Below are 14,370 nucleotides of genomic sequence, written 5' to 3'. Positions count from 1 at the left end.
AGTGTGTGTGAGCTCGTCGGACAAGCAGAGGGAGGGTTTTCGGTTTTAAGGACGTTCCGTTTGCTGAGGGTACTAAAGCTGGTGCGGTTTCTCCCGGCCCTGCGGAGGCAGCTGGTGGTACTGATGAAGACCATGGACAACGTGGCCACCTTCTGCATGCTGCTGATGCTCTTCATCTTCATTTTCAGGTGTGGCTTTGGGAGCAAGTACAACTAAGCGAAAGAGTTCATTTAGGAATCTTGAAATGATGAGCATTCAAGTTACACCATGTGTGGGTATTTTCGGAGGACGAAAAGGAATGTTGAGAAGTACTTTGCATTCTAAGCATGTGATGGGATATTCTCAGATGGCAGATCCATGTATGCATAAAAACGTTGGTAGAAATAAATGGAAAGTAGAATGAATATCAAACCGAGTGGGTATATGTGCAAAACATTGAGTTGAATTTTATTTAGGGGTGACCACGAATAGTCGAAGATCCAATGCTTCGATAGGAGGAGCCTGATTCGACTACTAATCTCACAGTCGAATCTTCGCAGAGGTGTTATGCAATGGGGATCATGCGATTTTGGTTATAAGGGCAGTGACGTTGCAGATGGACACGCACTGCCGGCCAAAAATAGTATTTATGATGTAAAGAAAGTGGACATTTTATGGGTTGGGTACCGAAACCCCCGGCGCATATGACCACGAGGTCTGGCTAAAGGAAGTTTTACCATTGAAATAATAAATAAATACATTAATTATTACATTTATTTATGAAATATTTATAAAATAAATCTGTAAATTCATGTTTGATTGTTTTTCGGTGAATCAATGTAAAATATTTGTTTTATTTGTATTTATTCATTATTTTAAATTGGTAGTTGTCATGTTCATTTTAGTTTACAATTATGTTACGTGCATTTGTCTTTTATTATTTATTTGTTTACTTTTTATGTTGCTTTATATGTTAAATTTATTTTTATTTCAGTTATGTTTAGTGAATGCTTTTAGTGCCTCAAGCGCAAGATACGTTTTCAAACATTTACAAACATTTTTTTATTTGATTTCATTTACCAGAAATGTTTTAATAGTTCGTTTTAGCAAACTATAAAAAAACATCAACCGGTAAAGTGTGTCGCAGCAGCTAGATCCATCACTGATAAAATCTGCATTATAGAAGAGACAATTGCAGAACAAAAGCTTTTTTATTCAATAAGTGCACAATTTTGATTGCAATCATTATTTACAATTTTATTTTATTTATTTAAATGTAATTGAGGTGAATCGATGACAATCTGATGCAAACTGTCAAAAAATCTGATAAAAAGTAAACATTTAAAATAAAAATATATTTATACAGTGCACACTGTCAGTCACCTGGCTGTGACTAAGTTTAATATTTTGTTATTATTACTTTTTCAACACGCACCATTTTTCTGTTCATAAGCCTAATATTTTTTCATGAAATTGAATAAATGTTTTCTTTGCAATGCATTTTATCTCTCTTGTCTTCTGTGTTGTAGTATATTGGGGATGCATCTGTTCGGGTGTAAGTTCACTCGTCTGGAGTATGGAGATACAGTGTCGGACAGAAAGAACTTTGATTCACTGCTCTGGGCCATCGTCACTGTGTTCCAGGTCAGCAAAAAGTTCTTACCATCCCAGCAGGTTCTCCTGAACGTCCAGTATTTACACTTTAGGACGGTGTATACTTTTGTTAAAAGTAAAAGTTTGTCTGCTTTTTCTAGATAAGTCATATGGTTTCGCCCCTTTTTTTTGGAGAAAGATAAACCTTCACACAACACCCTTTTGAAGCGGGTGCTCCAAAAATCCAAAATTTTTGCTGACTAGCATAAGTCTGTAGGTCGCTGGGGTGAAAAATTCTGAACGTATTCAAATTTTTCAGTGGCGTTTAAATGTTTTGAGTCCAGAAATAGCATTTTTTTTGTTCTTTGGAGACAAGTTATGATTAAATACTCACTGCTTAATGTTGGGACAGCAGCATTTGCCAGACGCAAGGGATTGTGGGTATTTCGTCACATAACAGACATTTAAATTAACATTTATATTTAGGATTTATATTAGTAAATAATTCAACAAATAATTATTGTAAATAATCCAAATCTCACTCTACATTCGATATGTTTACATTCTATGTATTTGTACATAATAGAAATAAACATTATCACGGTCGCCCTTGTCTGTTCGACAACAGCTGAGACAGGCTGAGTGTGTTTGTGTGCGTGTGTCAGTGTTGCTTTTTAAACCAGGATTATCCAAACTTCTACAAAATGTGTTAGAGTTTTTAAAACTGCTGAGGTCATCAAAGTCTGCCCCGTATTATTACAGACATGATGAGGTCATCAGCCTTCTCCCCGCAGCATTGGCCAGTCAGTGTGATGGGGGTCACCGGTGGGTGACACTTGTGCACATACTGATATGGTGCTGTATTAACTCCGGCCCCTGAGGGAACCCATCCGAGTCGAGGTTTCTTCAGCACCCGGAGACTTTAATTTTCCCTAATCTCTATTTCTGTCTGTGTGGAGGTGTGTGTGTGTGTTTGTAAGCAGAAAATAAACTCCAGACTGAACCTGCTGGTTTTCCTCTGTTCTAAATCAGTCTAAAGATGGAAATGGATTCAGGTTCCTCTGCATGTGGATGTCTGTGTGAAATATGCTCGGTTAAAGGGAAAACAATCTCAAAGTTCTTTGCAGGTGGATGTTCAATGAGTCAAAATAGTTTGTTTTTATTTCTTAAAATATGTTTTTATGTGTAACTTTTAGGATCATTTTTTTATTAACATTTACTAGTTAACTAAGTGACAATAAATAAGTAAAAATGACAAATTATTAATTGTTGGGATGATTTTTTAAATCAAATTTTAGGGTACTCTTTTATGAATGTACTGTATGAATATTTAATATGCAAATGTTAATGTATTTTATTACATTTATTATAATATTTAATACATTTGTGAAGCCTTTTAATGTTAAAAAATATATTTTTATTTTATTTTATTTTTTTTAATGGGTAGAAATACATACAAAAAACAGCGAATCTCATTTTGGTGAAATACTTATTTTGTCTGCATTTTACTACAGTATATCAGACGAAAGGTAACAGTCCCCTACGGTAAAACAGTACAAACCTGGATTTTTGGAAATTTTCATCGAGCTTTCTGTCAATGGAATGGGAAGAGTTTTGTAATAGGCTGTAAACAAAACACTTTTCAATACAAATCATTATATAAATGATATAATTAACTCATTTGTAATGCAGTTTAACGTAAATCAGCTCAATTTAAAATGTAGAAATTAAATTTGCTTTAACACAAGATTGTTAAATTGTTGTTATGCAAGTACATAAGTAACTCTGATTTATCTACATGAAAATGAAAACGTATCCCTTACGTCACTTTATCAGGGTGAAAGAAAATGAATTACAGCTGTATGGTAATTCATTAAAGCGGACACAAATCAAGCTAATAACAAACACCTTCTTGGGAATCAATCCCATGGTCTTAGTGTAGATATAGCGCAATGCTTCCCCAGTTGTGCCGCTGCTATTGATCTATTTCCTCATGAACATTTAAGCCAAGTAACTACTCAAGCGCAGATGTGATTTACCCATTCACAGTGGAGTGATGTGTCAAAACTTTCAAAATATTTGTCTATGGAACTGCAAGTGAGAAAAACCAGACACTCATTGTCTCAGAAAGCTGTCATTATCACCGCATCTGTCCTGTGTCTCTCCACAGACATTGACCCAGGAAGACTGGAATGTGGTTCTTTATAATGGCATGGCCTCTACCTCTCCGTGGGCGGCTCTTTACTTCGTGGCCCTGATGACCTTCGGGAATTACGTCCTCTTCAACTTATTGGTTGCCATCTTGGTAGAAGGCTTCCAGGCTGAGGTAAGGGGTCAGACTCCGGGCTGGGGAATTATTGGACCTGAGTTCTTTATTTAGCAGGAATAATTTTAACATGGGTGAAAATGTGTGATTGTGCTACTAATGATAGTAACTGTTTTGGGCACGTAAATTTAATCTTGAAAATGTATAAAATGGATGATCTGGCTATTTTAAGGTCATTTATTCTTGTATACGACTCTTCTTTTGTGAAACACAGAAAGAAGATAGTTGGAGAAATGTGTCAGTGGTTTTGTGGCCATACGATGGAAGTCAATTGATGCAAAGTATTTTCTTTTGTGTTCTGCAAATAGGTGTAATTCATTATATCAACTATAAACATATTTGTTTGATGTTTGACAACCAAAAGTATCTGTTTCTTTTAAAACACGTATTTTGTGACATGTTTCCTAGGAATGACTGCTATCTTTGTTGGATGCCATTTAAAACATTCTGTCATAATTGTACCCACTCTTAAGTTGTCCAAGTCTGTGTAAATGTCGTTGTAAAAAAGGAAGTGTATTCACTGTTCGAACAACTCGAGGGTGAGTAAATTATGACAGAATTGAACCGTCCAACATCAACCTTTGATGTTTTGTAAACAGATGCATCGACTTCCACATTTTTAATTGTCTCTTGGCTACTTCATCCATCAGCTTGTTAAATCCCCTCTCTCTGCTTGGTTTTCAACATCAATGCGAATTCTCTACAAGACTGAATTTGATGTGGCCATATTGCATTTAATTGAGTTTCCCGGGGGGAAATTTTCATGTAAGATGCTATCGGAGAAGAGAAAGGATGGCGCTGTAACACAATTACAGATCCGTACTGCACTGTAACTATGAAACATGGCATTAAAAAGGGATTTCCTTTAGCGAGAACAGCACGTTCTCCTTTCTCTTTGTGACATGAAAGAGATGGATTGTGTGTATGTTTGGTTTGTAAGTTTCATTTTCATGTAGATGAGACTCATCCGTATAAACACACGTGTCGGCTGCAGCTGGTGCGATGATGTGTTTGATAGGAAAACACTTCGCTCATATCATTCTGCCTCTCCCTTTTTCCTCCATCTTTTCATCTCTGTCTCTCTTTTGTCTGTAAGGTGATATCGCACACGTAGACACACCGGACACTTCGGATCATTTTTGATTGTTACTCTGTGAACGCTGGCTATTCTCATTCGACCCTTTTTATTTGTTTACTTATACAACAGGAGATTTTAGAGTATGACACCGTGTTCTAACCATTCCCATCAAGAAAGATAAATCCCAGATGAGATCTCATAAATACTCAGTTATTTCTCCTAGACATCAGTGATATTAAATGGAGAGCAAATGGAAACTTTTGCTTAAAGGGACGGTTTAGCAAAAGATGAAAATTCTGTCATGAATTATTCAACCTAAAGTTGTTCCAAACCTCAACAATGTCACCAAAGTGAGCTCTGAATTGTAAAGTCTGCCATCAAAGTTGATATTAATGAAGATTTCATACATTATTGAAGAAACATTTCTTATCAAATTTGTCCAAATCCAGATTATAATTTTACATATAAAATCTGAATTCATTTTATACTCTTCATGCACACTTTTTGAACAAATTTCTCTTTTTTTTGTATTTCTTCCAAGAAATTTTGGGACAAACATCTCAGACTAAGTTGCTATTTAAATAAAATTTCTATTCACAATTTCTTGAGCTATGAAAGAGCAACCTCGGAGCAATAACACTTTTTTTCTACACATTTCCGACATCACCCTCGACCCTGTACTTAAGATAACTAATATCAGGATTATGTAATGACATACCCTGATCTGCCTCTGCAACATCTTACATAACATCACCCGTGCCACATGGGTGAGGGAAATAATGTTAACCAACACCCAATTGTCTCCTTGAATATCTTTTTTCACTTTTTTCAATAAATCACATTATGGAGGTAAATGGGTTGTGAAAGCCAGGTCATGTTGATTTGCCAGAGCTCCTGCAGGTTCCACGCCCATATACAAGTGCATGTAGCAGGTGAAGATCAATAGATATAGAAAAAGAGCGATATAAAAAACCAATAAACAGGTTAACTAACCATAAAATTAATTCCTGTCGCTCAGTGGTTCTAGCCTTGCGCTAGCAACGCCAAGGTCATGGGATCGATCATACTTAGAAAACAGATTTAATATAATGCAATGGTAGTCGATTTGGATAAAGGCGTCTGCCAAATGCGTAAATGTAAACATAATCATTCATTATTATGAATTATGAATTTTAGGCGTTAAAGTCCCAGTGAATCTAAAAATTACAATGCCTATTTTTTCATGAAGTATTGCGGCGTTTATTGTAAATAGTTTATCAATGTGGGTGATTCTCTTTTTAAATATCGTGCGCCCTTTCAGTAAAACTCTGAAAATGCACTTCCTTCCTGTAATGACTATCCATCTTAAATGACGTATGTGAGACGGCTTTGGTGGAGCATCCGGTAACTCCTCCCCTTCGGCTGTCAGTCTGCTGCCAGTTCCATTTCAAAATGCAATGGCTGTTTTTATACAGCCAATCAAATCGCAGAGAAAGACGAATGCCACCGCCGCTATTTTTTTCATCTAAAATTCCATTTAGCTAGGAGATGCGTCAAAATGCGGAAGTAAAAACGATCGCAACTTCCTATTCACGGGGAATTTAAATGTCATCTCTCTCTCTCTTAGGGTGATGCCAGCAGGTCAGAGACTAGCGATGACATGTCTTCTGACTTTGGTGATGAGGACAAACTGAGAGAGCTGCTGAACTCAGGTGTGTACGTGTGTGATAATATCATGTCTTTCTTTTCATATCTGATGTTGGATCTCTGTTTGATATTAGGCACAGAATTGAAAATGCAGACATTAATGCCCTTATCCAATGGACATCTGGAACCCAGAGCATCCATGCCACCGCACAAAATGCACGCACAACTCAACGCCACGCCCAGAACTGAAGTGTCGCACGTCTACAGCCAATCACGTCGGAACAGCAACACCTCCACCGAACCACATGACCAGAGATCCCTGGTGAGTAAAATGCTGCCGCATGGATAGTAACAGAAACACGAAATACTTCAAAACAGGTGTTGACATTTTTCAATCATTTCAGTGCTTCAGTGAGTCTATTATTGTCATTGTATATTGTCACACAGTTTGTCGGTCTGTTGTAGTCGAGTCTTTGGGGAAGTCGTCGATCCAGTTGGAACAGTCTCGGCCACGCCCCTAGTCTGATCAGACGGGCCCAGTCAGGAGAGCGCGAGTCGCTGCTTTCAGGAGTGGGACAAGACAGCATGGATGACAACCTGTCAGATGATGGGAAATCCAGCAGGACCGGCAGTCTGGGCGGAGTCTCGTGTCTAGGGTCCTTTGATATGCCAGAGCTCCTGCAGGTTCCACGCCCATATTTGGAGTGTAACGGGAGATTAGACGTAGGACATCCATCCTCTCTGAACGTTACATGCCCGGATTTACCATCCACACAGGGGGCGGAGGATGAGGACTTTGAAGAGGTGATACCCTGTTTTTAATTTTATTTTAATGAACGTTTAATTGATATGATACTTACTCAATATTCACTGAATACTTGATTCTTTTGATCAAAAGTCTGTCAATAAATTTTGGATTTTATTTGATTGTCGTCCAATAGTAATCATTTCATATTTTTCAATTGATTGAATTGGTTCAGATGTTGATGTTTATTTATTATGAAGCATCATACAAAATCACAACATAATAACAAAAACAAACACTAAACACATACCAATACATCAACAACTAGAAACCCCCCCACAAAATTAAACATTCATCCCAAAATACAAATTGATAGATTCAATTAAGTCATCAAATAGTTATAAATAAATACTAATCCAGGATAAATATAAACAAAAACAGTGACAGATTCAATACCAGAACATTCACGAGGTTGTGCTGCTGTCACTTCGTACAGAACTTTGTAATGCCAAATTTACTTATGAATGAAACCCTGATGGCACTTTAAAAATGTAATTTGCACTCATGCAGAACAAAGTGTTGCGATGTCAGATTAAGTTATTGCATTAAGGTGATGGTTCAACCAAAAATTGTTATTGTTTTCTCGCCCTCAGATTGTTTCAAACTTGAATAAATGTATTGGTTCTGCTAAACACGAAGGAAGATATTTGGAAGAATGTCAGTAACCGAGCAGATCTCGTCCCCCGTTTACTGCCATAGTAGGGAAAATAAAGTCAATGGGGGATTAGATTACTGACATTCTTTCAAAGATCTTCTTGCATAAATGCATCTTCAACCAATCTGTATACATGTCTCTGTGTGCTTTATTCAGAGTTGGTTTGTGATTGTGAAGAGACTGTTGGAGCCGTATAAACCGCAGTGGTGTAGAGATCATGAGGACTGGTCCTTCTACCTCTTCTCTCCTCATAATAAGTGAGAACCAACACACGCCAGTCACACGCTCTACACGTGATGAATGCGGTGCTTGCACATTTTCATGATTCATGAACTCTCTCTCTCTCTCTCTCTCTCTCTCTCTCTCTCGCTGTGCAGGTTCCGTGTTCGCTGTCAGAAGATCATCACTCATAAGATGTTTGATCATATTGTCCTGTTCTTCATTTTCCTCAACTGCATTACGATCGCTCTGGAGAGACCAGATATTCAACCAGACAGCACTGTAAATACAAACTTACACTCGTTTTACCACTAACATTATTATAATATAATTCACAAAAAGTACATTAGATATATTTATAAAGTTGTTCATATGTGATGTCAGTTGTGATTAAAGTGTTTCATAGTGAACAGTTAACCCCCCTCATGTGTGGTGAAATCAATATACGCACAGCCTCAAGTCATTTATTGCTGTTTTAAAATGGCCACAACAGCAGTATGTTAATACACACCAGTGTTTAATGAATAATGAATTGTTTTATAACAATGGCTTGTTCTTTATCAGACCACTCTCACTCTCAAAAAGTATAGCCGGATAAAACGTTAAGAAATCATTCCAAATGTTCATTTAATCAGCATTAGGTTCAGTCCAGTGTCTGTTGAATTACAACAAAATGAAACCTCAGGATTGACAAAGTCACCCAAAAGCAATGTGAAGGATGACAAGACGCATGAAAACTGTGATCAAAATCATCATTTCTTTTTATGTTTCCTACATGCATACTGTTGTATTGCTTAAAAGTGAACTTGTTGTCTTTAAAGTATTTGAGGTCTGAAAGAACCTCAGAGCATCTTTTCTGTTATTTTCCTCTGTTTCTTCAGTGTAATTTTCTGCATAAAAAATGCGAATAGAAACAATATTGTTATTTGAAATTTGGCTAGTAGTTATTATAAGAAATTAATCATTTTACCTTAATTTAATTTGAGCTTTATATAGTCACGTTATGACATCCCGTTAGCCGGACATAAACGAGAACTCTTGAAAGACGCTCATTCATCGCTCTGTAACTGATGTGCTGCTCGTCTCGTCATTTCACGTGACATTTTATTATTTATATTCAATTTACAGGAGCGGGTTTTTCTCAAAGTTTCCAACTACATCTTCACTCTGATCTTTGTTGCCGAGATGACGGTGAAGGTAAAAAATGATGTGTGTTGAGTAAATATCCTCAACATTTTAATTTGATTTATTAACATGTCACGAATGTGATGCTGTCACAGGTGGTTTCTCTCGGGCTGTATGCCGGGCCGGGCTCATACCTGAAGAGCAGTTGGAACGTTCTAGATGGTTTCCTGGTGTTTGTGTCCATGGTGGACATCTTAGTGTCTCTCGCCTCCTCTGGGGGGAACAGAATTCTGGGGATCTTGAGGGTTCTTCGACTGCTCAGGACGCTAAGACCCCTCAGGTAAAATTGTGTTTGAAGGGGTGTGTATACATTTGTGTTTGTATATCACAATATGTCAGTCGTGATGTTGAAGATACACTCAGTGGAGTGGTGCAGCAATGACGTAATTTTATAGGCCAACTTGGAAGTTAGCGCCGCATTGGTTATAACTGGTGTGGTTTATGTCATAGATTTAGGGGTTTTGAGAACCACAGATCTTATTTCAGGCGATTTACCAAAAAGCCATTCAAAAACCTCATAGACTTTGGGGTAATGGAACCGGAACTCGCTTCCGGGGTTTGCATACAAAAATACGTCATCTCTGTGGTAATCTATTGATTCTCAGAAAGGAAATGATGTCATAATTTGAAGCTGTACTTATGTTTTAGGCAAAGAACACAAAGGATGTTGATCAGAAATAGCTAGAGAGCTCGTCTATGAAAAAGGAATGTAATCTGTATAAGGAACAGATTAAATGTATGAAATTATTTCATACATAGTCCTCAAATCGATGTTAAAACCCGCGTGCGCCGTGTACAGAGCACAAAAAATGCTGTGCAACAAGAACGTCAACAACATAATGTTTGACACGAGAGGAAGTAGAACATATGTTTGTCGCTGTCCGTGGTGCTGGAATCTTATTTTCCTGTCATCTCAGAGCAAAGAAAATGCACAGATGGGCTCGATCATTGTATAATTCACAAAGAGTGATATGTCCTACCATGCAGACTTTGCTATTCAGTTCAAGGCTAACGATAGAGCACATGTGTCAGCCTGTTCTGTGCTGAGCTATTGTTTATCTACGGTCGCTTTCTAGGTGTGCGGTTTTACCTTGAGTCCAGCACACTGAAGTAACAACACTGAATATGTATCTGTGTGTGTTTGTTATCAGGGTTATAAGCAGAGCCCCTGGACTTAAGCTGGTTGTTGAAACATTGATCACATCTCTCCGACCCATTGGAAATATTGTGCTGATTTGTTGCGCTTTCTTCATTGTCTTTGGCATTCTGGGAGTTCAGGTATAAACATTGACAATCATTTTTGGTGTCATCGTTTTCAAAGTCTTGTCAAGTAATGCCATTTTCAAAGGCTTTTTAGTGCGATATGAGTTCTTATTTTTTGTATATGCATTAGTTGGCATATTCTAATAATAAACAATATTGATTTCAAACATTGAATCATCGTTATTTGTGATAGTTAATGTAAGTACAACTGTTCATATTAGTTAATTGTGCATTGCAAGTTATTGTTCACCCAAAAAGAAATATTCTGTCATAATTTAGTTTTTGGTCATTTTATACCTATATGATAACACAAGAAGTGATTTTGTAGAATGTTAGTAACAAAACAACACCCCCATTGACCCCCATTAACTTCGGTCGTATGGACAAATCCAATGCAAGTCAATGGGTTTGTGTTGTTCTGTTACCTACATTCTTTAAACTACTGTCTTGTATGTTCTGCAAAAGAAAGTCATAAAGGTTTGAAATGACAAGATGGTGAATAAATGATGACAGAATTTTCATTTTTAGGTGAACTATGCCTTTAACAAAGGTTAAAACTTGATGTTTTAGAAAATGCTTAAATGTAATTATTGCTGTAGAATAAAAAATAGTATTAATAGTTCATGGTAGTTAATGCGTTAACTAATGTTAACAAATACAACCTTATTGTGAAGTTTTTGTATGGTGGTTTGTATTTTTGATTTAAAGGACCTATTTTTCCACTGACACGGTTTGATCTTTTGTGATTTCTATATTCGGTTGATGTCTAAATGCAAACTGTTTTTGTGTCTCTAAGCTTTTCAAGGGCAAGTTCTATCATTGTGAAGGCTTTGACACTAGAAATATCACAAATAAATCCGATTGCCTTCAGGCTAAATACAGATGGGTCCGCAGGAAGTATAACTTTGATAACCTGGGTCAGGTAAGACACAAATTCTCAACTTTCCCTTTAATAACCAATTCAATAAAAACCAACCGCATCTGTCCTTACAAACAATAGGGATGTCACCATGATTTCGTGATAATATCAGATATTAGCATCATAGGACTTCATATATATATATATATTTTCGGGTATTATGCATTTGTTTTGTTATTGAAAGTTGATTGTGAGAACCTAAAATAAAATGAAAATATTATCACATTTAAATGATGCAAAGTATTTAGTAAGTGACTACCTGGTACAATACCATTTTACCTTAAGTAATATGTGTGCAATGTGGTTTCATTGGTCAGTCTCGACAGTACATCCCTTTATTTAGATTTTTGATTTGCCTTCAATAATCATGATAATTCTTGCTTCACAGGCTCTGATGTCATTGTTTGTCCTGTCGTCTAAAGATGGATGGGTTAACATCATGTATGACGGTTTAGATGCAGTGGCCGTAGATGTACAGGTGTGTGTGTATTCGTCAGATAACTCTCTACACAATGTGAAAGTGATTGTCCCAATCTCTCCCGTAGAACAAAAACACAGGCACCAGTAGTGTTTACAGTTTTTTTGTTCCCAGAATCCCTCAGGTGACACAGTCACAAAAGGAGGCTGGAGGTTTTTAGGTAAAACGAGTGTCTGATTAATTCAGCTTTGGATTGGAGAGAGAGAGAGAGGACACCAAAATGAGCAGGTTGAGAAGAAGAGACAGTGCATTCATCATTTAATTCCAGAGAGACTCTCTCTCTCACCAACACACGCACACATAGACGATAACTTTCAGTCCAGATACAGTAACACATCCTCTACACAACCTGTACAATAACTTGTGCAATGAGACACATATGATGTTTCTATTTCATTGTGCAATGGCTTCCTTTCACACATCCTGTCTGTGCTTTCCTGCCGATAAGCCCTCTCATCATCCGGACCGTTTTGCACTTTACAGGAACTTGAAATTTCCAATTAACATCTGAGTTTTTTTCAGCTGGAAGTGATGTGCGAGTAAACACGGTCGTTCATTATTGAAAGTCTCCTTTTTGCAACGGAACACTATCACCACCTTGTTTCGTACGTCACCATTTTATAATCCCTTTCTCTTTTTTTGCTTCCGTTTGTAGCCCGTTAAGAATCACAATCCTTGGATGCTTCTGTATTTCATCTCCTTCCTGCTGATCGTCAGCTTCTTCGTGCTGAACATGTTCGTCGGCGTGGTGGTGGAGAACTTCCACAAGTGCAGACAGGACCAGGAGGAGGAGGAGGCCCGGCGACGGGAGGAGAAGAGGCAGAAACGTATGGAGAAGAAACGCAGGAGTGAGTGTGTTTGCTTTTGGTATCCGTCGTGTCCCAAGTTTTGACATCGTCGTTTGATTGGTTGAATTCTACGGGGTAGCCGGGAGACGAGTGTGTCGTGTTTATTTACGGGTCTCTTGGAAACAAAACAAAATGTGATTGGTTGCTTCACACGCTGGTCAAACGGTCTCTTGGGTGGTCTATCCAGACCTTCTATAGACTAGTCTGTCTACTTAATTACAGTACACATAAGTTTACAGATATACAGTTTACTACATATCCAATAGTACAGTGGTTTGGTGACCAGCAGTGATTTAATGGCTCATAGGGGAAAAAAGCCCTTTGACTTTGTTTGACTTCAGAATCACATAAGCAGCGTTTAATTGGACAGGAGACACATAATTATAAAGTGGGAATGAAATCATTTACTCCGGCCTCCGATGTCAATGAAATACTGTTATGACTCACCACGACCTCTTTTAAAGGGGCTTGTGTCAGATAACACAAGTGCAAATACATTGGGGCGATTTGAAATGGTACAGTGACTATTTTTTCCAGCGGAAGGAATTCGGCTTTAAGGCATTTTTCTTAATGAAAGTTGCATTGATCCGGTATTTTTGGATTTTAATATTTGCATTGTGTGGTAGCTATATAAGGTAATGCAAGCTAGTGCTTTATTGTGAATAAATCACAGCTGAAAATGTTCCACTTCGCGTTGTGCCTAACAACTCCCTTCAGCTGTGATTTATTCACAATAGAGCACAGCCTAGACGGTTTCATCGGACGCACACCTGGCATGAAGATAACTACGGTCTGGTTAGTGAATTTTAATAATATTTATATTTTAATTTATATTAATATGAATATTCATTTATATTGATATTTTATTGTGTAATAATTGTATTAAATAAACAATTTGTTGAATTTTATTTGATGTTTCTTAGTGGATATGTAACGGAAGTTTGGGCCATAAAAGCATAAATACGCAGTAACGTTTGTTTCTGTCGTTGCCTTGAAACGCAAACAGAAAATGTAAACAATGCCGGTCCAACTTAAATCCAGAAGAACTGTTTCAGTTTTTAACACTACATCAGTCTCTTATGTGAACAAACTGGGACAAACTAAAGTGAGTATCTTGTAGTACCATGTTGACATCTTAGTATATGAATATGGTTATAATCTGTTACCATGGTGTTGATAAAATGACCATGGAATTTTCTGACATCACCGCTGTAGCCACCAGTTATTTTTATAAGGGATAAACTGTAAACTGAATTACAGTAGTAATTATATAGTAGATCTTAAATCCTTGTTCTCTCTCTCCCTGTCTCTCATATACATAATTCGCTTCTCAAAGACACCTTGAGTGTTCTCAAGCAGTGATGGATGTGGGGGATGTTTGGCGGGATGCTTTTTA

General features: G+C 37.3%; 1 protein-coding gene across 1 annotated transcript in view; it reads left to right on the top strand.

Moving 5' to 3' along the window:
• The window catches only part of cacna1hb (calcium channel, voltage-dependent, T type, alpha 1H subunit b), a 62,637-nt gene that overhangs the window by 38,309 nt on the left and 9,958 nt on the right, over positions 1-14,370 (top strand). Inside the window, exons 12-25 of the mRNA XM_079462396.1 lie at positions 3-188; positions 1,509-1,623; positions 3,743-3,898; positions 6,583-6,667; positions 6,737-6,924; positions 7,068-7,406; positions 8,219-8,319; positions 8,440-8,563; positions 9,410-9,478; positions 9,562-9,746; positions 10,618-10,744; positions 11,526-11,651; positions 12,037-12,126; positions 12,782-12,974. Of these exons, the coding sequence (XP_079318522.1) occupies positions 3-188; positions 1,509-1,623; positions 3,743-3,898; positions 6,583-6,667; positions 6,737-6,924; positions 7,068-7,406; positions 8,219-8,319; positions 8,440-8,563; positions 9,410-9,478; positions 9,562-9,746; positions 10,618-10,744; positions 11,526-11,651; positions 12,037-12,126; positions 12,782-12,974 (2,084 nt within the window). The remainder of the gene's footprint in view (positions 1-2; positions 189-1,508; positions 1,624-3,742; positions 3,899-6,582; positions 6,668-6,736; positions 6,925-7,067; positions 7,407-8,218; positions 8,320-8,439; positions 8,564-9,409; positions 9,479-9,561; positions 9,747-10,617; positions 10,745-11,525; positions 11,652-12,036; positions 12,127-12,781; positions 12,975-14,370) is intronic.

The sequence above is a fragment of the Barbatula barbatula genome (genome assembly GCF_947034865.1).
Source record: "Barbatula barbatula genome assembly, chromosome: 8".
NCBI lineage: Eukaryota > Metazoa > Chordata > Actinopteri > Cypriniformes > Nemacheilidae > Barbatula > Barbatula barbatula.
This window is presented reverse-complemented; position numbering and strand designations above follow the sequence as displayed.